General features: G+C 43.3%; 1 protein-coding gene across 1 annotated transcript in view; it reads right to left on the minus strand.

The window, feature by feature from the left end:
• Positions 1-2402: 2402 nt before the first annotated feature.
• USH1C (USH1 protein network component harmonin) overlaps positions 2403-23139 on the minus strand; it is an 898978-nt gene continuing 878241 nt past the window's right edge. Inside the window, exon 21 of the mRNA XM_078681063.1 lies at positions 2403-3238. Coding sequence (XP_078537189.1) covers positions 3226-3238 — 13 coding nt within the window. The 3' untranslated portion in view covers positions 2403-3225. The remainder of the gene's footprint in view (positions 3239-23139) is intronic.

Here is a 23139-nt window from a genome sequence, read left to right on the forward strand (position 1 = left end):
GGTTGGGCAGAGGAGGGCGGGAGGGTTCGAGCAACTACAGCGCTGACCTTCCCTCTCCAAGATGGCGACTGCGGAGAGTCAGGGCGCCTGAATGCAGCGCGCTGTGCCGGGCAGCTAAGCGTGGAACCTCGAGGCGAAGCAAATCTCACCCGCGAGGTAACATCAGTTTAAAAAACACCATTAAAATATTAAACAGTCTTTAAAATGCACGTAGTTCTTAAATCAAAAACGTGCAGTGGCTTCAAGAAATGTGGCAAAGGAAGAGCAAGATTCCCCCGGCTTTCCGCCTCAGGGGAGAAAACAAAAGCAAATTACTCGCGCACAATTCTATCCTGCCTTAAATATCCTGGGAGGGCGGGAGGGTTCGAGCAACTACAGCGCTGACCTTCCACTCCAAGATGGCGACTGCGGAGGGTCAGGTGAGGTCAGGGCGCCTGAATGCAGCGCGCTGTGCCGGGCAGCTAAGCGTGGAACCTCGAGGCGAAGCAAATCTCACCCGCGAGGTAACATCAGTTTAAAAAACACCATTAAAATATTTATACAGTCTTTAAAATGCACGTAGTTCTTAAATCAAAAACGTGCAGTGGCTTCAAGAAATGTGGCAACGGTAGAGCAAGATTCCCCCGGCTTTCCGCCTCAGGGGAGAAAACAAAAGCAAATTACTCGCGCACAATTCTATCCTGCCTTAAATATGCTGGGAGGGCGGGAGGGTTCAAGCAACTACAGCGCTGACCTTCCCTCTCCAAGATGGCGACTGCGGAGGGTCAGGTGAGGTCAGGGCGCCTGAATGCAGCGCGCTGTGCCGGGCAGCTAAGCGTGGAACCTCGAGGCGAAGCAAATCTCACCCGCGAGGTAACATCAGTTTAAAAAACACCATTAAAATATTATACAGTCTTTAAAATGCACGTAGTTCTTAAATCAAAAACGTGCAGTGGCTTCAAGAAATGTGGCAAAGGTAGAGCAAGATTCCCCCGGCTTTCCGCCTCAGGGGAGAAAACAAAAGCAAATTACTCGCGCACAATTCTATCCTGCCTTAAATATCCTGGGAGGGCGGGAGGGTTCGAGCAACTACAGCGCTGACCTTCCCTCTCCAAGATGGCGACTGCGGAGGGTCAGGTGAGGTCAGGGCGCCTGAATACAGCGCGCTGTGCCGGGCAGCTAAGCGTGGAACCTCGAGGCGAAGCAAATCTCACCCGCGAGGTAACATCAGTTTAAAAAACACCATTAAAATATTTATACAGTCTTTAAAATGCACGTAGTTCTTAAATCAAAAACGTGCAGTGGCTTCAAGAAATGTGGCAAAGGTAGAGCAAGATTCCCCCGGCTTTCCGCCTCAGGGGAGAAAACAAAAGCAAATAGAAAACGTGCAACGTTATTCTCTCATTTGGCACTATTTATTTTTAGAACACACAGCTGCAAGGTAAACAAATAAAATGATCTCAATGTATAGATAAACTATTGTTGTGTCATACCTGAGGAATATAAAATGTATTCAATTCAATGACAGTGCAATACAATGGAACGCCTTATTGTGTCTGCACGTTTAAATCATAATCGAAGGACATTTGGTAAGCTTATAATATTGGCAATAGCTCTAATTCATAGAGCCAGCCATTTAAAGGTGTGCAAGCAAAGCAAAGCACGGCCACATCAGGATATGAGGTATTTAATTGCACAGATGAAAACGTATGTTTTACTGAAACAAAACTAAAATCCTGCTCTGGCGTTAACATTCAGACACACAAACACCACAACTCCTATGTAGACCTGCAGTTTACCAGTACAGTTCCTATTGTAACTGGAAATCACCCTGAGGGGGGAAAAGAGTTCGTGGTATTTAAATACAAACTTGCAATTTAAATTAATGTTGCATAAATGTGGATCATTTGTACAAATAGTTTGGTTGAGGGGAATTGTGTGGCAAGGTTGAGTAAATTATGCAGCAAGACAATGTAATTATGCAGCATAATGCAGCACTTTTTGTGATAATATTACTATTTTGTAATTTGTAAACTTGTTAACACCGTCTGAGCATTGGTTGAACCTCATTAGTACCAGTTCATCATGCAAATATAGAAGTAGGCAACAGAAAGGTAACCAGTCAACCTTTACAAAGGGCCGACCGCTGAGCGGCAACATGTGTTGCTGTGTTTTTAGTAACTCTTGAACCGTTTGAGCTAGGTTAACAAATTGTTATTGTTAATGATGGATTATGTGGCAAATGCGGCAAATGTATAATTATGCGAAAATCTCCATGCCCGCACAAGCGCATAATTCCAGTGGCCCTGATTATAGCGTATTTTGGAGCAAAGTATAAGGAGCAACGGTGAAAAATAAGCTTCCTCTGTTCCTAAAACATAATAAAAAAGTATTAATTAACACCAAAAGGACAAACCTTGGTACCCAATTAACTTCTCCTTTATTTGTTTTGGCACATCGTTTTCAATCGTTTGGGGCTTTGGTACATTTGAAAGTCATAGAAAGGACAACATCTGTCTCTGTGACCAGCCCTCATGAAATAACAATCTATTCTATCCAGATTTCAGTTTGAAAATCTCAGTTATGATATTTATGGCGAAAATACGATATTTTTCAGATTTCCATCGAATCAGGCCTCTTGTGATATATTGAATACTTATTACTTAGGAGCACATATGGAGTGAATTATTCCAGAATCCACCCTTGCAAGAAATGCATTGTTAGTTATTTAAAGGGAAGCTATCATTTACCCTCCTGAATGGTTGGATGTACTTGCTTAAGTTTATATTGCCTTCAAAATCAACCGCACCTGCACCATGTCAATCATGATTATTTAATTGTTTAAGCACAAGTTCGCAAATTAGTCAACCATCAATTCAATATGCTGAGAATTCGAAAAAAGTGAATATACAATCTATGAAAAACAAGAATGCCTCATACAATACCACTGTATTAGTATAATGCTTATTCTGGCACTTGGATGTTTGAAAAAAAAAAATGCATAAGCATGAAGCAACATTTGCTTTGATTGATACATTCTAGTACCTCAGAAATAAGTATGTCCTCTTTACATATTAAATGTTTTGCCAGGCAGAGTAGGATCTAAAAAGATCAAATGCTAGCCCAATAGGCTAAAAATATGTTTGATACATTCTCTTAAAGCAAATACATTTTGGCAGTGTTCATTTGTGAAAGGGTTGCTTGTAATCGTTCTTCTTTGTATACGTTGCCTGTTCTTGCTTCACATTAAAAAAATGTCCTGAAAAAAAGAAAAATATATATTTTTAACTTTTGGGTAATTCAAACGTCAACACAATACAAAATGGTAACTGGCTGCACTTACAAAAAGCAGAACTAAAGGAATAGGGCTGCCCATAGATAATATACCATTCACAGGTATTAAGATGTAAACTTGAGGAGATGTTACTCCATATGCTCACCAAGCACTGTGAACTTAATAGTTAGATGTACGAAGGCTGTTTGCAGTCACAAACAACAGATTTGCAGAATCGGGCCATTTGAAATCACCAAAATGCCTTTTGGTATGTACAAACCACATAGTGCGATTCTGTAAAACTTACTATTGAGTCACAATTTGGGTTTGTGACTCAAAACTGATTTGATTTAGAAGGGGCATGTTTCATATAGAATCTGAATGGTATGTATTAATATTTTGTGACCGAAATTTTGCGACCAGTGCTTTGTATATCTGTCCCCAAATCACTGAAAATTTGATATTGTGGTAATCAGTCGCAGCTGGCATGGCTCTCGGGTGGGGGGATGGGGAGTCGCACCAGGAGGGGAGTTTCCGCGGGGAGGGGGGGTTTGCGCGGGGAGGTCACGCGTGGGGGATTCATTTAATAATATTAATAAAAAAATTAAACTTACCATTCTACCGGCCGGGTCACGCGTCTACTCTGCTCCTGCTCTCCTGCCTACGGCAGGAACAGGAAGCAGGCAGCTAGGCTTCCTTCCCTAAGCCAATCACAAAGCTGCATGCAACGTTGTGATTGGTTAGGACGCCGTCCAGCCAGGGGCTTATGGGGAGGCCATGTTCTCCATGCAGGCTGCGTTGCAGCCTGCATGGAGAACGGCAGAGTGTGCATATCTGGTTTGGGTGGCCCGAGAGGGCCGACCAAACAATCTGTATGCACTTAGGAGTAGGCACACCATACCACTCCTCCCCTGCCCTGCTCACAGAGCAACCCCGCCCACAAGCTCGCCCACAGCCAAACATAAAATGTCAATAACTGAAAGTTATTATCATTTTATGTTTCTGCTTCTCGCACTGCGTGGAAGCAGTAGGGCAACGCTCCTCCGCCCTAGTTGAGGAGCTGCCCCTGGTGATAATGGGAGTATACCACGTTCAAATCTATTATTGGAAACCAAAGATTGAAAGTCAAACTGCTGTCATTTTCCCGTGAACACTAGGTGCAAGTGTCTGTGCTGGTAAAGATTGCAAAACTGTTTCATAGGAATTAACATAATTATCGTCCCTTCCGCAATTCAACATATGTGTTTTCCTTTCTTTTCTCTTGTAAATTGTACTGAGATCGTAGAATGGCACATTTGGAAACACTGGAACTTCCAGCTTCAAAAAATCTTAAATGAAAGAGATGGCAACTTTAGAGTTTCATTCCCTGGTGAGTTTTATAAGTTTCAATCAAAGAACAAAATTGAATATATAATATACGGTCGCACTTTAATTACAGACTGGTTGAAAGAAGCATACTGTCTGCCCTAAACCAATCAATTGTAGACAGAGGTCGAGTACTGCAGAAAGTGACAAAAGGCGAAGAATCATAGCGTGTAAGCATATTTCAGCATTTTAAAAAATTGTGTTGTAAAGTGAAGAGACTGAAAAGGGGGGGCCCTCGGCCCCCCCGCACGCATGGCGGCGCGGCGACCATCGCCCCCACTGTCTCCTTGGTCGCCATTCGGCGGTGGGGGCGTGCCCTGGGGGGCGCGGCCCACCGCCGATTGGCTGGCGGCCTCCTTGACCCGGATCCTGGGAAGTGGGTCCGGGTCAGGGGGGGCGGGCTATAGGAGGGGCCACCTGGCCCCTCGGGAATAAAGAGATAGGGAGCGCCCAGGAGACCCTCTTGTCCCTGGACGCTCCCTCGCCGAAACGGTGTGCCCCGCGCTCGGGGCTTCTTTGTTTTATTAATGATTGCCTTTTCTTTTGCAGGTTTTTTACGTTTGGCGTCGTTCGCAGGCTAGCGGTTCCAGAGCCGCTTCGTTCCAGCCGCGTGGGCCCCATCGTGAGAGCGGAGACGCGGGGAAGCATCGCTTCGCCGGTTGAGGAACACCGCGAGGAGACCCGTCTGGGAATCTACGGCGCCAGTGTGCAGAGCGGCGGGGTATCGGGACATGGGACAGCCACGGAGGGCGTCTGAGCACGGTGAGGAAGCCCTTCATAGGGGCAGAGCAGTGGTGTGCAGTGGGAGGGGCGCCTGTGGGTTGCGCAAGATCCTGAGTTCGGATCGGAGGCAGAGTGGCCATGCCACGTGTTTTTCTTTTTGGCCCCATGTGCAGAGGCGTGACTGTGGCTTGGTAGATACGGCGCCATACTGTGTGGGAGGTCACGAACAAGGCAGCACTCTGGCATGTCTGTTGCTTCTGTTCGTGGGAGACTCAGGACTGATTAGAGAGAGCCGTTTTGTATGGGGTAAGAGGCTGGCTCCGTACGTCTCCAGAGTATTCATTGTCCTTTGTCCTTTGTGTGCTTGAGGCTGTCGCGTGAACGTAACTAGCTCGGCTCCTGGAGTATTTACACGCTATACAGATCTGTTAATACAACCTCTTTGCTAAAGCCTGAGGGGGTGATTTTCATAATATGATCCGTAAATTGGAATGTTACTCATATTGTGGCAGGAGACTTTACTGGCAAGGGACGGGATGAGAAAAATAAGTGAGTGGAGGTTAGGAGCGATGTTGATGTGTTTGCCTTCGGGAGCGCTTTAAAACGGGAGCCTGATCAAAGGCAGTAAATGGAGTAAGCAATCATCGGAGGCAGGGGAGATAACAGCTGTTTCTGTGAAAAGTCGGGTTCGGTCTAGTGTGCTCGGGTGTAGGGCCACAGCCTTTGTTTTGAAGTTATACGCTGTCAAGGAAGTGAAGCAGGGTCGTCCAGGGCAGCCCCTGGAGGGGAGACCCCTTTGCAGAAAGTGTACAAATAGGGATAGGTAATTATTATTGCCTGAAAAGTGTAATTTTGTGCTTGAAGAGACGTTTCACGACTGTTTTTTCCCCTTAAAAGAGATCTGTGACATTTTCATTTTTATTGTTAAAGAACAGTGGATTGGCTTTTTATAACTGCTTATGCCGGTTGTGTTAGTAAGTAACAAAGGGGGCAATTGTTGGTAAGAATTTAATTCAATAGGTATTTTAGGCACCCTTTTCGCTGTGCTAAGGAGAGAGTGTTGTGTTTTATCTACACTAAAGTGGTGTACATCACCAGAAAGTTAACGGGGGGGCTTCAAGCCTCCATTATTGGTGAGTTGGGGGTTTAAGCCTGCTGTGTTATCGCAGAAACCGAAAGTTGCGGGTCCTATTTAAAATGCCCCCTTATGTCTCTCTCCTCTGAAGTCAAAGTTGATGCCACTACCTAAACTCATTTTGCATCAAAACGTCTGTCGACGCAAATCTTTGATTAGATGGCATGTTAAGTTACGAATTCTGTAGTCATGCAAAGCTCTCGACTTCCTATCTAGTGTTGAAGCCCATATACCCTGTCAGGATTATATCCTGTCAAAGTGCAGTTTAATAAACTAGTTTCCAGAAGGAGGAAACTGAATTTGTTTTTGAGATAGTGTGTTAGGACCCTCTGACTCCAGGCATACTTAGCGAAAGGCTCTGTTCCGGAAATTCATTGTTTGGCTCTGTCTTACTAAAAATGTTCAAACCTGCTGGTGTGGCTTCTGGGAGGCACTGGGTTCCCTATTAGAAGTGGTTGATCTTGGGAAAAGGGCTATTGTCATATTGCGGATTGCCCTTTATTCTATGTGAACCTTCAAAGCTGGTGTCAGGACATATTGTCTTACCTTCGACTGCTCTGGGGCAGATCCCCCTCTTTAACAGTACGTTAAATTTTGTGAGGAACTCTTTCTAAGGTGCTTTCTGTCTACTGAAGGTCGCCAGGCAGGACGTTACACGAGGAGTGCCCTGAGTGCTGAAGCCCGACCACCACATTTCTCCAGGCTAAAACGGGGGAAATTACGAGGCAATTCTGATTCTGCAAACGTAGAGCTCCGAGTAGGATATATCAGTTGCATCTTTATGTCGGGGAACGTGGGCCGATTTACATGCCATGTTTCATATTATGCACAGGGCTTTAAAACCTGCAGTATGTTGGACTGGTGGCCAATGCAGGCCCTCAACATTAGATGTCCTCTAACGATTGTTTAGGAGGAATGGCTTTGGCCATGGTGCGTCTCGTAAACATGTGCAGGAGCAAAAGGAATGAGTGTGCTTTTGTTGAACTTGCAACTTGACTGTCATTACAGTTTGTTAAATTGGAGACAACTGGTGTTAGCATTTACAATCTGTGGCTGTGGATTTCTCTCATGATAATTTAGGCATAACTAATAGTTTTCAAATTTGATACTGCGGAGGCTGAACTTATCCTGACTTAAGCTAAATAGCAGTATAGGGATGGATAAGGAGGGAGCTTGAGTTCAAAGTAGGGTCAGTGCCTTTCTTGAGTTGCTCCAGATATAGAACACTTTTATAACTCTATTTCCTACGTACATTCTTTATGTGGGTTCCCTTAGCTTCTCATTCCATGCACGATTGGGAGATGGAAACCAATGTTAGTGACAGTGGGAAGTGGGAAATGCCTAGAAGTAGTCGTTGTGAGCGACTTAGCATCAGGAAGGCATGAAAACATAAAGGGTGTTTTCACTCCATATCACCATGATCTGACTGTGTCCTGTATTTGGGGTGAAGCTTGACTGGCAACACGTAATGCTATTGGCGTTTGTTTTGAGTGGGGACTGGCTAAATTAGAAATCTTCATGCCAAATTTTTCACAGCCTTTTAAGGGCAAATGCCCAGTAATCCAGGCAGGTGCAATTTTCTGAACCATAGCATATACCGGACATTTGACTCTTCTCAACTCTGCCCACCTTTCGACATGTGTCAGGGGTTAGGGCTTATTATCCGACAGAGAGTGTACAGCAGGCTGTCCCAGTTCCAGGGTACTCAGTGGGGCACAGACACAGAGCCTGAAAGTAAATGTTAGTAGTAACATGGGATCAGGTCTCTCCAATAGATCACTGCACCGCAGGGGGGGCTAAAGCTATTTAGTTATAATACGACATCTCCACACCAGTGACACGTGAGATTGCAGCACTGCTTCACTTAGGAGCCAGATGGGGATGGGAGAGTCCAAGCAATATTCCAGAATTCACGTCCAGGGATCTCAACAGACCTCTACAGCAGTAGTGCACAGTAGAGGACGAGGTACTGACAAGAACGGTCAATGCCAATAAAGACGCAATGGGTCACGATGCAAAGGTTAATCTACATCTGAGGTGCTGTTCATTATCCTAGGGGGGGACATTGCACCAGTCCAAACGACTCTTCATTGAGGATAGGTTAAAGCCAACTTTTATTGGACAGCTATCCTAGTGGTAGCTGTATTGCGGGCAGCCTCCAGGCTAAGTCTTGAAGGAATGTAGAGCAGCTGGCTTTACCAGTCTATATTGGCATGGATGAGTAAAGGGAAGGGAACAGGTGGATAACAATATATGTATTTGTTTTAAACACATTCCTTTAGTTCCTTTACGAGGCTATAGGCAAGAAATTACAGTCGGTAAACTTATTCTAACACAGGGCATAGAGCCAGTAGAAAGACTACCGGGGGGTCCTGATAATGCTACACACCCTTATGCGCACATCCAGAGGGGAGGCGCAGCTTGTAGGACCTGACACCGGTAGTGACCCTGCCATATGGCCAGAAATGTACAAAAATTCTAGATGAGGATGTTTAGTCTAAGTTAGGAAACAACATGTATTAGAGTTTTGTTAAAGTCAGGCTCTCAAACTTGTTGCTAAGAATTATGTACCTAAATGTCCTGCTGAATTTTTGTATACATTGTTGATTATGCAATTAAAACCTTTTTTAATTTCATACTTTAATAAATACGGCCGGGCGACTAGCGCCCGCCTTCCAAAAAGTAAAGACGTCTCGTGTCCACGTTCCTGGGTATTGGGTGCCGGATTGGGGGGGAGGCGGCAGCTAGTCGCTGACCATGATTTGTAGGTCTCGTTTCAAGTCCCAGAGGGCCTTAAAATGTTTTCGTTTTTTTAATTACCCATGGAAGTGAATTAGAAGTGTGCAATTTTGGTTTTATTTCAGAAAAGTGTTTGCTTCAATTCTACTTGAACTCACCAGTACGGTGCACCCAGAACGATATCCTAACAATGGGCTGGGTAACCAGTACACTATCAAAACCAACAAAAGTGCCCCTCGTGCATCAAACAAAATCTATTAATTAATTTTGCATTTCATGTTATACATTTCACAAACAGAGGAGAGAAATATTTTGATTATTCAATACTTTAATGTAGAACAAAGTTTTAGCATACAAGTCCCCTTTAGGGTGGGACAATTGAACTCCATCACTACTTCCTTATAAAAAAAAGAACTATAAAAATACAACACATATGGACAGTTAAAAAAATTATATATACATATATATATATATATATATATATATATATATATATATATACATACACAAATTAGAGCTTGGAACTCCTCGTTCATTCAGATTCAGTACTGCCCTCCAAAGCTCATATTGTGTTGACCTTTCAGTCTCCCTGAATAGATAATAAGTAGACTCAAACGTCAACATAATACGGTTACTTTTGTTGGTTTCAATTCTACTTGAAACATTAACTTCAGAGTGTACAGTACCTTTTTGGATTACACTGCAAAAAATCCTATCATATATTATTTGTTTACTTTTGTTGAAGAGGTGCCATATACTTTCATTGAACAAAGGATAGACAATGTTACGCAGGAATTCTGATTCCTAAACCAACAGCTGATCAACACTGACTAAACCATTCTTTGAATGAGTCAATGCCTTTTCCGAGGGAAGAGGTATATTTACTGCTAGCATTTTTGGTTTAGACATGGTTCTATCTTGAGTTCCTAAAGGCAATTCATACCTAAGCAACTGGCATAACTGTGTATTATAATATAACATATATGCATGATTCACAAACAAAATATAGGTTTGGAGTTACATGCCCTCCTGAATTAATTTCACATTTTCATTCTAAATTCATGCTAGGAAACTTAGGGGCCAATTACGATGACGTGTGGAAAGCATTCTTACCGAATCAGTCTTGGAATGGCTTCCAACCGAATCAGATTCGAGGAGTCCGATTGACTGATTACAATGGTTTCGGATACCATTCGGTCAGACACCCATTGACTTCAATGGGAGCCTGTATTCCGACTGATAACACAGACTGCCATTGAAGAAAGGGGTGGGTGGTGAAAATTGTGCACCCTGTGGCGAGCACTTCTTGGTGTCTGCCACACTATGCATGGTCTGAATGGGGGGGTCCTTTGGTTACCCCCACAGGCCCCATTCGGAAGGCTTCAGGTGAAGGGGGACCTGCTATGGGCCCCTAAAGTCAGATTCTGACAGCCGATCCTTGTCGGACAAACCAAATTGCAACGGCTGTTTGAATCTGACATTTACTTCCATTGAACAAAGGATAGACAATGTTACGCAGGAATTCTGATTCCTAAACCAATAGCTGATCAACACTGACTAAACCATTCTTTGAATGAGTCAATGCCTTTTCCGAGGGAAGAGGTATATTTACTGCTAGCATTTTTGGTTTAGACATGGTTCTATCTTGAGTTCCTAAAGGCAATACATACCTAAGCAACTGGCATAACTGTGTATTATACTATAACATATATGCATGATTCACAAACAAAATATAGGTTTGGAGTTAGATGTCCTCCTGAATTAATTTCACATTTTCATTCTAAATTCATGCTAGGAAACTTAGGGGCCAATTACGATGACGTGTGGAAAGCATTCTGACCGAATCAGTCTTGGAATGGCTTCCAACCGAATCGGACTCGAGGAGTCCGATTGACTGATTACAATGGTTTCGGATACCATTCGGTCAGACACCCATTGACTTCAATGGGAGCCTGTAGTCCGACTGATAACACAGACTCCCATTGAAGAAAGGGGTGGGTGGGGAAAATTGTGCACCCTGTGGCGAGCACTTCTTGGTGTTTGCCACACTATGCATGGTCTGAATGGGGGGGTCCTTTGGTTACCCCCACAGGCCCATTCGGAAGGCTTCAGGTGAAGGGGGGCCTGCTACGGGCCCCTAAAGTCAGATTCTGACAGCCGATCCTTGTCGGACAAACCAATTTGCAGCGGCTGTTTGAATCCGACATTTAATAGCTCAGTCGGAAACACGGTCCATAGAACAGTACGAGTCAGCTACGAATGACACTGTTCTTTCGAATGCCATCCAGATCCAACTCGGAAAGTCCGACCACTTTCCGAACATCGTAATAGGTCATTCCGAAGGCCTTCTGAATTGGTCGGAAAGACGGGCTCCGTATCGGATTCGGCAAGCCCGAATACGATTTGTAGCCTTTCAAACGACATCATAATCGACCCCTTAGACAGTTTCAGGTCTCTAGGCCTAGTACTTGAAAAGTCACTTGACATGTCTAGCACTCTAGGTAGCTCCTATGTCCCCTATGCAGAAATCTACATAACATATTTTAAAGCACCAGAGGGAATGGAAAAAACTGTGCAAATACACATTTTTCCCTATGGGGAAAACATTTATTTTGTTTTAGAAAACCCTTCCTGTATTTTCTCTCCAAATCTGTGGGGTGATTGATTTCTCTTCTGAACCCAGGAGGAAGGCTGTTCCAGGCCATGACTAGAGTAAATTACATACCTATTCTATGGTGGGAAGGGGTTGATTTTGAGTTTGTCAATTTACTCAGATGTACAGATTTGGGGGTGCTCCAAACTTACAATGCAAACCACATCTTCTAAAGGCCACTTCCCACCCCTTTTGTGGGATTATTTTATTGAGAATGTCTTTGCATTAATAGAGGAGAAATACAGATGAGTAAATTCATTAACACTGGATAGGAATCCTTTTATGAATTTCAGTCAGATGTAAATGGAGAATTTTATGGCTGAAAATATCTTTTGATTCAGGCCCTATTAACTAAATATTGTGACCCTTTTCTGTACTTCTGCATGTAATATTAAACATTACCTTTAACACATATCACAACAAAGGCATGCACAAGAGTGATTTTGTGTATTTCTGCATTTGCATGCAATAGCACGTTTAACACCACATACCTTGCACTCACAAAATCCTTAGTTCTCCCTGTACTCCCACAAAAAATACTGTTCAACCTTCACTCTCTCAGTCATATCCCTCATCCTGCAGTCACATTGAAGCACTACTCACCCAGTTGCGGCCCGTGGAGGGAGTTGCGGTGGGGCAGAGAGTTGGGGCGGGGAGGGATAGAGTGGGGGGTGCTAAAAACCGGCATATGGATATTTGGAGGTAAATAAACAATTTAATTGAAAAAATGAATTTCGTAGCGTGCCCTGCATCGCAAAATGTGATGCAGTGATCGCTACGAAAGTTTTTGGTATTAATTATATTGTCTACTTACCTCCAAATATCCATATGCCAGTTTTTAGCCCACCCCCCCCCCCCGCCCCACCCTGCGCCGCCTCTCTGCCCCACCGCAACTCCCTCCACGGGCCGCGGCTGCATTCACACTATTCTTCTGTAGGAACACTGTTTACCCTCCACTCACAAAGGGCTTCATTCCCCTTTATGACCCTCTGCTCCTTCCTGTCTTCTAGTGCATGAACATTTTTAACTGTTAAATATCCTGTTTATATTCTCCTATGAGGTTGAAATGTTGACGATCTTGATGGCTTTAAACTATTGATAAAATACTGTTAAACTAGGAACCATATATGGATTGTACCTAATATGCCTGGGGATTTTATCTGTGCTTTGGGATCAAGCTTTTCTATTTTACAATAATTTGTTGTCACTTGAGCACCATTCATCTGCACTACATTGCTTCATTTTTGTATTGTTGGAGCACATTTTGTGTATGAAAGGTATGTATCTTTTTTTAATTGCGCATATAAAACATCGAGGGATATTATTCTTAATTAAATAGCACTTTCAAGCTCTCGTTAATATTCTAAACATGATATAAACGAGTTTGCAAGACTTTGATTTGTTTTATTATATGATTACCAGTTTTTTTGTAATAAAGAGCTTACCTGTTTTTTATTAGTCCTGGTGTAGACTAATAACACACTGGGCTCCATTCACAAAGTCACATTTATGTTTGGAGATCTTCACACAGGTAGACTTCTGCCTACACCTATAGAGAGATTTCTGCCTGTATGTTTTTCACGAATCTTTGTGGAAATATCCAACTATGGTAGGATTTACAAGTCTCCATATCTGTAAATACATGGGTGGAGACTCCTATGACTGACTTTATGACTGTACAGTCCCTATTAGTAACTTAGCAACCGTATGTATGCCTCTGTAGTGGAAAACTCTGAGTTGAAAAGCAAGAAGAAACACCATTCCACTGTTGTACATTACACACCTGACAAACAATCCTGCAAGCGCTAAATATAGCCTGCACAAAATCCATTACAAGCCATCAACTTCGGTTGCTGATGGCTTGTAAGAGATAATGTGAAGGATTTCTGGGTATTAAAGTCTCTTGCTCCAGTGGTCCCACCACCCCATTACGAGTTGGGCAGTCAGACTGCCCTGGGACCACTGCCAGGGAAACGCCGTTCCCTGGTAGTGGTGCGGCGGTCCTGGAGCAACAATATCCTTGGCCGGACCACGGTGGTCCAGCCAAGCATATTACAAGTTTCCTCCCTGCCATGGGTTTCACGATGGAGAGAAAATAAAGGGGGGGGGGTAGAGGGCCCCTTGCTGCTTCACGCCATGTGGATGCACTCAGAGGGGCATAACATGTGCCTCCCTGTATGCATGCACAGCAGTTTTTGCATTGGATGGACTTTACAGTCCATGCCGTGCAGGAACCTTGTGTGGCGTTCCCATTGCGGTGCCTTTTTCAAAGGCACCACCACCTTTGAAGGAGGCACGACCGCAGGACCCTACGCCGTCTGCCCGCCAGACTACTTTTAAGTCGTAATCTGGCAGGCGGGTGGTGGTGAGTCCTCGTGGTGTGGGAGCGTGGCGGCCCACCCCTTTCCTGCACCACTGAAACTTGGGGGCATATTACCAAGCAATAGCGATAATTATCGCTATTGCTTGGTTAGAGACAAAAATTTACCGCTGAGCTACGGCGATTTTTATCGCAGATAAACCTTGGTATTACCAAGGTTTATCGCAAATGCGATAAAAAATGTCCGCAATGCATGAATATCGTTGAAAAGTCAGCGATATTCATGCATTACCGAGCTAATGCTCTTAGCCTAGCCATGTTATCCACCTGCCATTGGATAACATGGCTAAGAACTGCTCAGGGCAGGTGTTAGCTTTTGGAGATATTCGCGCTTAGCGCGAATATCTCCAAAAGTTGGTAATAGGAGATAGCGATGTTAGCGACCGTTTCCAGTCGCTAACATCTTGGCACACTTAACTGGTGTTAGCGACAGCTAGGTAATAGGGAGATAATTTTATCTCCGCTTTCTTGGCTTTTAAAGCCAAAAAAGCGGAGATAAACCCCCTTGATAATATGCCCCTGGGAGCCTTGGAGTGCACCCAATGCGGCCTGGTGTCCTCGGGCAGAAGACAGCATTTTTTTGATAACATAAATATAGCCCAAACTTAGGATCTGTCTTCTTGCCTTGAATTGTGTTAGTTTGCTTGTTGACCTTGAACACTTCTACAGCATTCAGGGTACAACAAACGCCACTCATAAGGAAGAGGAACTTCCTTGAGGAGGAGACAGACCTTACAGTTAATAACTTTGATGGTGATAATTACAGGAAACTACATCGCCTGCCTCCATACAAAATCAGTGGAGTAGAGAAGGCGGCCATGTGGCAGAAGGTGATAGACTTTGTCAATGCATTGAGAATGAAGGTAAGCGCAATAGGGACTTTAAACAAAAGTTACAGGACAAGAAGAGGCAGGTGAAGAAGAAGCTCTCCAGGATTCATGGGCTCATGACTCTCCCTGGAGGCGTGTCCTAATTCTGTCTACTTCTCACTCACCTCGATGAATGTATCCTGTCTACCATGCACACTGACGTGTTATATGGCTCACGTATTCTGGGAAATCCCAATGTCAGGCAAGGTAAGAAACAAAACTCCTGTACCTATCTACCATATTACTAATACCTACTTATGTCACATACCTCTCCCATGTTACTTAAACTCAGCTTTACCCGACATGTCTTATATTCTTATGGAACTCTAGATTTCATTTATACTGTATCCATATCAGCATAGAGCTGTAGCAGACGTAACCTCTGCTGTGTCAAGTCGAAAATCAGGCCCCACCTTCAATCATATTCTACCACTCACAATGCCACTACCACATTCTAAGGAACTGCAAAGCTCTTCTTGTTATATGACAATACGGGCAGTAATATCTCATTATTATAAATGCCAAGATAAAATGCTCTCAACATATTCATGTGGTAATTTATAGGCTTCTATATTTGTCAAAGATATCGTCATCTATTGTATTTTGATGGTCCTGTGTTGTCTGCCCATGTCTGAACTGCCACCACTTACTCTTCTGCTCCAACTAGTGTACCAACATGTGGACTGACCAGAAACAACAAAGGGATACAACAGCTGTGTCCGCAGTCAGCTGATGTCAAAATATGTAATATATAATTCCATTACATCGTTTAGTTACCATTTTTTGGATGGTTTAAATACATTTTTTAAAGGTTGAATTTACAAGTCAAATCTTGCTATCTTTGTGTTACTAAATACATCCTTACACTGAGCTGCTTTACATATCTGTAGATGTTCCTTATTAGGAACTCTACCCACTCATGTCCCCATCTGACAGAATTAGTGAGTGAAATTTCAATTTATACTACCCATCATGTAAGTACTCAAAAAACTTTAGCAAAATGATTTTGAGGGGTTTCAAAAATGATTTACCTTAGATGTGGGAAGCCCTTGAGTGTGTGTATATGAGTGTACATAGCACCCCGGAATTACAAAACGTTGTATGGCAAACACTCACTCACCAACCTAGGTGTCTTGCTTCATCGTGGGGCTGCCACATTTGTCAGAAATGGTTAGAGTGACGAATGGGCTCCCTAGTTTACAGGGAGTACTTTTCTGAAAAGAGGTGAGGATGTATGGTCCAGTGTCTGAGCTAAAAATTTCAGGTTCATGCTGAATTATACTTCTTTATTACAGGAGGGCCAAAGAGATGAAAACAAAATGGGGATATTTAGGGTCATTATTCATAGATCGACATGTTATAGTTACAAACTGCCTCCAATCGGCTTTTATTAGTACCAAGACCCCTAGTTTTATATAAATGCCTCACTCGTACAGCATGCAAAAGTCATTCAATATTCATGCAATGGGCCAAGTATACTCGCTCTTATCACGTTTTTGTAAAGGGAGCCCTATAAAGTATAAAATACAATAATCATATCTATGAGACATAAAAGGCAAGTAGCCAAATATCTTATTATTTTATGAACTTGTTTAGATGCCACTGGAAAACACACAAGCGGCGTACACATCAAACTAAATAGCAAGTGTGTGTCAAATGTCGAGAGTCTCAATATATAGTGCAATAATGCCACCTTTATTCTTACCTTATATTAAGGGGATATGTGCCACGTGGAAGAACACACAATTGGGAACATTGTAGTCACACTCTGAAAGGGTGATATGATGGGTTTTCAATGAAGATATTATCAATTTAAAAGTACCCAGTTAAATCAGTGGCCTAAAACGTACTTCATCAAAGATTTCGCCCTGTTCAGTACCTTTACTGCCGTTTGTTTCCTCCAGATATTGCAAACTGGAGGAGCGCTTGAACCTTTATGGAGTCTTGTGAAGAGCAGTGATCCCAATGCGTGTGACGAGATGTGTGCGCAATGAGTCCACATGTTTTATCACGCAGTGCAGGCAACAAGGGATTCGTAGTACAATCCCTGGACCGTACGCCCATGCACAGCATGTGGCAGTAAATGGCAAACATATGTCTAGGTGCAGGCTTGATATGACTTTGCTTTGGTATTAATACATTCCACACTAAAAGGCTCATTAGCATCAGTTGAAAAAAATGTATGCTTATTGCATTAATATTTAGGTATTCATGGGGCTGTATTTATGATTTTATACCTCCAAAAGGAATGTGCGGTTTCACAAAAGGAGTGGGTATTTGGCATCATGATACAAAGGTGCCATGTGAGAATGTAAATATAATATTATTACGCTTATTGCACATGCAACTACAATTCTGATTTCATTATACCCCCTTGTGGATAATGTGCTATCACAAATAGAATGTGTAGTCAAACTGACCTGTCTGGCAGTACAATCCCACAATTACTTTCCAATAGGTGACATGCCTAGGCGCTATTGAGGTGGAAAGAGAAAGAACTAAGTAAACTTGAGTCAAAATACATAATGGAACTGGAGAGCAAGTCCCTGGGTGACTGAAGATTTGTATGCGTATTTATAATGCCATGCCCTTTAATGGACTCCTGTTACTTTGCTGGATAGGTACATGCACAATGTCAGTGTTGCAGTGATTATAAGATATAGAGTCACTGATTTGAAACCATTTGAGATCGAACTATCTCCCACTTTGGATTAATATACTGGTCATACATTGCATAAAAACATTTCACAGTGCCCTTAATGAATTCTCTAATACTTTTCTATTGTTTATTTATCGTCGTCCTATTGTGCATGGTATTTTATTGCTATAGAAATTCTTGCATGATGTAAAATATGCATGAATTATTATTTATTAAATCTAACCGATTGTGAAATGTTGTTTGTATATATTTATTTGATTGTTCGCAATTATCAAGTGCATTGTGCACTTAGTAGTTCTTGGAACTGTAGCTACGTGTAGTATTTATTTTAGTTTCATGGTTGGGCCATCATGTGAGCATGTGTTAGACCTTACCGCCTTTGGGTGGTCTTCCCCTAAAATGTTTGCCCATTCACCTCCAAATTTGCTGAATTATTTTTGTTTACCCTAGGACTCTGAGCACTTTATCACTGCAAGCCAGTGCTAAAGTACTTGTGTTTCTCCAATAAAACATTGTTTGATTGACTTATCCATAATGGGTATATTCAGTTTATCTACAAGTCCCTAGTGGAGTGCACTACCTGTGCCCAGGGCCTATAAACCAAATACTACCAGTGGGCCTGCAGCACTGATTATGCCACCTACACAAGTAGCAGTTTAAACATGTCTAAGGCCTGCCAATGCAGAGCTGATGTATGAAGTTTGCACTGCCATGTGGACATGGCATTTAAAATCCCTTGCTAAGCCTTGAACTTCCCTTTTATTACATGTAAGTCACCCCTAAGGTAGGTCCTAGGTAGCCCATTGGGCAGGGTACTGTGTAATTAAAAGGTAGGACATGTACTTTTAAGTTTTGCATGTCCTGGTAGTGTAAAACCCCCAAAAGTGTTTTCCACTACCGTGAGACCTACCCCTCTGATAGGTTGACATTGGGCATTCCTTGGTATACTTATAAGCTGTGATTCCTGATTGAGAAGAAGTAGATCTGTCATATTTCATATCATTGGAATGGTACATCCTCTTTACTGGTAAACTTGAATTAGTCACTACCCTCTTAAAAATGCCACTTTTAGAAAGATGCAAGACAACAGTTGATGGACAGAATGCAGAACAATGTCATACATTCACCCCAGTACAGGGATCTGGGCCTAAATCCATCGGTTTTTTGCACTCCACACCACCCCAGTTCAGACATGGCCATATGCAAATCAGCCTTGACCCTGTGCCTCATGGGAACAGTCCAGCCCGAACTGCCAAGCCATGTCTTTCCTGGACCGGAATCAAGCATCCTAGGACCGCGTTCTGGCTATCAGCCATCTTCAGCCAGGATAGCTTGACTCCAGTGGTGTGGAGAGCATGGGACTCACGTCTGAGCATACCCATCCCACTCGGGGTGACAAATGCAAAACAACAGTTGCTCACTTTGCCACTGGATTCAAGCAAACAGTTTCCTAAATTCCAGAAGGGGGTGAATTTTTCTAAGATGTGAACGGGAGGTAGTTCCATTCCTTGATAGTGTTAAAGGTAAGACTCCTCCCCCCAAATTCATCTTTTTAATCCTAACTGGCTGCATTAAATGTGCATTAGCTGAACGCAGAGTTCTGTTTGGAGAATACCATCTGAACAGGTCCTCTAAAAATGTTGTCCCTTCTTTGTGTAGTGCCTTGTGTGCCATGCAGAGAGTCTCAAATTGTATCCGTTTGCAGACTGGCAGCCAGTGGAGTTCTCGCAGTGCTGATCTGACAGACTGATATTTTGGAATATCCAGAATCAGTCTTGCAGCCACGTTTTGCACTGCCTGTAACTTCCTAAGGAGGGTGGATTGCACCTTAATGTACAATCCAGTGCAATAGGCAAGTTTAGACACTTTCTGCAAGGTTTGGGAATAAAAGGCAATATTTTCCCAATAGTCTTAATCATAAAAAACGAAGAAAACACAACCTTAGAGACTTGAGCTTTAAAACTAAGCTTTTCATCTATGATAACCCCGAGATTTTTTTGCTTTAACTACCGGTGTAGGGGGAGGCCAAGATTGTCTGGCCACCAAGCTGGGGACCGAGTAGGAAAGAGGTTTCCGAACATAATCGCCTCAGTTTTGCTTGAGTTTAATTTCAAGCAAGGAGTGCTCATCCAGTGGCTTAATGAAAGTATACAGTCATGACGTTTTAACGAGTGATTAATGTCCTTATCCACTGTTGAGATCACCAACTGGGTGTCGTCAGCATAGGATGTCAGAATCAGGTAAAGCTTCTTATCAGTGGTGCTAATTCTGCTACATAGATATTAAAAAGTGTAGGGCTCAATAATGAGCCCTGCGGAACACCACATGGGAGAGAAAAAGGTGCCGACTTAAATTTGCCCAAATGAACTGATTGGGTCCTCTCCGATAAGAACGATGTCCACAGGGCAAGGGCTTTACCTCCTATCCCAGTTTCTTGTAGACGGTGAACCAGAAGAGTATGATCTACTGTATCAAATGCAGCGGATAGGTCAAGCAGCACCAAGGCTGCTGACCCACCTGCTGTCTAGCGAGGAGCGGATTTCTTTTGTGGTCTTAATCAGAGCGGCTTCGGTACTGTGGTTCGCTCCAAAGCCAAACTGGCTATGATCTAAAATCTGATTGGTTGCGATAAAAGTTGAGAGTTCCATTCTCAATTATCTTGGCCGGAAGTGGGATTCTCCAGATTGTTTTTTTTTTAGAAGAGGCAGGATACAGGCCTGCTTTCACACAGAGGGAAAATATCCTTGTTCTATCATCTAATTGAATATCTTGGATAGATGTGGACCAATAAGATTGCAAATATTTTGTAGAATGTTGGCAGGGCAAGGATCTTCCGGAGAACCTGACTTAGCCATGGAGATTAAATTAGTGATTTGCATAGGAGAGGTCAGTGAGAAGTTAAAAAAAGAAATATTTTCACTAATTCCTTGTACAGATTTTTTACCATTTGATGTAGAATGAGTAAACTGATCATAGATTTGGTCTAGCTTTGATCCAAAGGAGAGAGAGCTAAAGCATCAAAAAATTCTTGATTAAAATTCGTAGAATCATCCTTCTTAATTGTGGTTACGTTTTTCATGGTGCAAAATAATTCTTTACTGGAACCACTAGCATTTTCTATTCTATCTTTGCTATGTAGTAAAGAGTTTTCTCTCCAATCAGTCTTTTAAAAAAATCTGAGAGCATGGATTTATATCTATTTTGTTCTAATAGTTCATAATATTATTTTTTTTATAACTCATTTTATTTGCAAAAAGAATAACGTTGGTCATTACACATATATATATTCACAGTCATTGCAGTGTTGCATTCACAGATTCTTGTACAAGTATACTTCTCCAGATATCATTATACACAGGATGGTAGTAGTACCTGGATCATTACGGCGTTAAAGGTTCGTCAAGCAAGGGGATCTCAGGTGGTTCACACAGGTTTCCACGATACTCATTCCATTTTGACCAAATTGCCACCCATTTCCTGGGACACCCCCGGGCCACATAGACTGTCTTCTCTTGCAACATACACCAGTCCATATCATTCTTCCATGCACTTATCTTTGGAGGTGTACCTGCTCCCCATAGGCGTGCTATTTTGCCTTTAGCAATTACCTGTCCGAGCGTCGTCCATATTCTGCCTTTTGCGGACAAGTCTGTGGGCTCCCAGATGTTCAAGAGGCACCTTTTAATTTCGGGTCGCAAGTCGACCCCCAGACAGTCTGCATACAGTTGTGTACCAGCTTCCAGTATTCTTGTATTAGAGGGCATTCCCATAGTATGTGAAGGAATGTCCCCACCTCCCCACACTGTCTCCTACAAAGCCCGTCCTTGCTCCTACCCATCAGTACTAGCCATGTACCCGAGATGTAAATCCGGTGTAATATTTTTTGTTGTATCAGTCTCAGTTTTGCTGATATCGCTACTTCTTTGGGGGAGAACAGCGCCTCCCTCCATTCCTCATCATCAATCTCCAGACCGTCATTCTCCCATTTTCTCCTAAGTGTGAGCAAGGGGTCAGAGGTGTGATGTATGAGTTTTTTATATGTGAGGAAGATAGCCCTCTCCGGCAAATGGGCATCAAGCAGTCTGTCTTCCAGAGAGGAGGCCTCCGGGATAGTTGTTCCAGGTGAAATGTTGGACTGGAGAGAGTGCCTGATTTGTATGTAACGAAAGTACTCTGTTTGTGCTAAGTCGTACGTTTGCTGTAGTGAGGCAAATGTCACCATTCCCTTGAGTCCCCATAGTCTTTTATAAGGGAGATCCCTATCAAATCCCAATTGCGAAACCCTTTTGTATGACCCAGTGTACCCATCCTTTCGGAAACCCAGAGCGGGGTAGCCAACGTGAGTTTGTCCGCCCATCCTAGTTTGGGGCTGACAACATGCCAAAATTGGACAGAGTGCCTTGTAGGTCCCGTGAGGGGGTATTTGTAAGCGTTAGAATAGAGCGCAGCCTCGAAGTTTCCTCCCGGGAGGAGCCACCTCTCCATCCCATACCCGGGGTTGTTCCCACCACTATACGTGCTCTGATTTATGGCCGAGAGGTGTGCTGCCCAGTAGTACTATCGGATGTCCGGGAGTGCTATACCCCCATCGTACCCTCCTACTGTGAGTTTCTGGAGCGATACGCGCAGTGTTCCATCCCACAACAGGTCTCTCTGAGTGGCCTCAATATCTGTAAAATATTTATGTGGGACTAAATCTGGGTAGTTCTGGAGGGCATACAAAAAACGTGGTAGTGCCATCCTCTTAAATAGAGCTGCCCGACCCAGTAGGGACAGCGGGAGCCTTTTCCAAACGGCGGTGTCCCTTTTGAATCTCTGTAGAGGTGGTAAGAGATTCCTCTCATTTCGAGTCATCTCGTTCCTCGAGATAAATATTCCAAAATACTTGAGCCCCTCATAACCATCTTGATCGGGCAGTCACGAGGTATCGACGGGAGGTGCCATGTAGGATGTATAGTAGTGATTTCCACCAGTTGATGCTGTAACCTTAATTTTTTTCCAAAACTGGTAAAAATGTCTAGGCGACTCTTAGGGATTTGGAGGGGAGGCGAGGTACAAGAGGATATCATCCGCATATAGCAAAATCCGGCCCTCCTAGCCATCCGCCCATCTGAGCCCCCGTAATGAGAGGTCCTGACGTATCCAGGCTGCGAGAGGCTTCAGGGGGAGGGCGAACAGCAGGGGGGAGAGAGGGCTGCCCTGCCGCGTCCCTCTTTCTAGTGTGAAAATTTCTGAGATATTGTTGTTCACGACCACCTAGGCTAATGGCTTAGTGTAGAGGAGGCGCACCCACCCAATGAAGTTAGGACCGAAGCCCATCTTCTTGAGGACCGCTATCATATAAGGCCATTCCAGCGTGTCGA

The sequence above is a fragment of the Lissotriton helveticus genome, chromosome 3_1 (assembly GCF_964261635.1).
Source record: "Lissotriton helveticus chromosome 3_1, aLisHel1.1, whole genome shotgun sequence".
Lineage (NCBI taxonomy): Eukaryota > Metazoa > Chordata > Amphibia > Caudata > Salamandridae > Lissotriton > Lissotriton helveticus.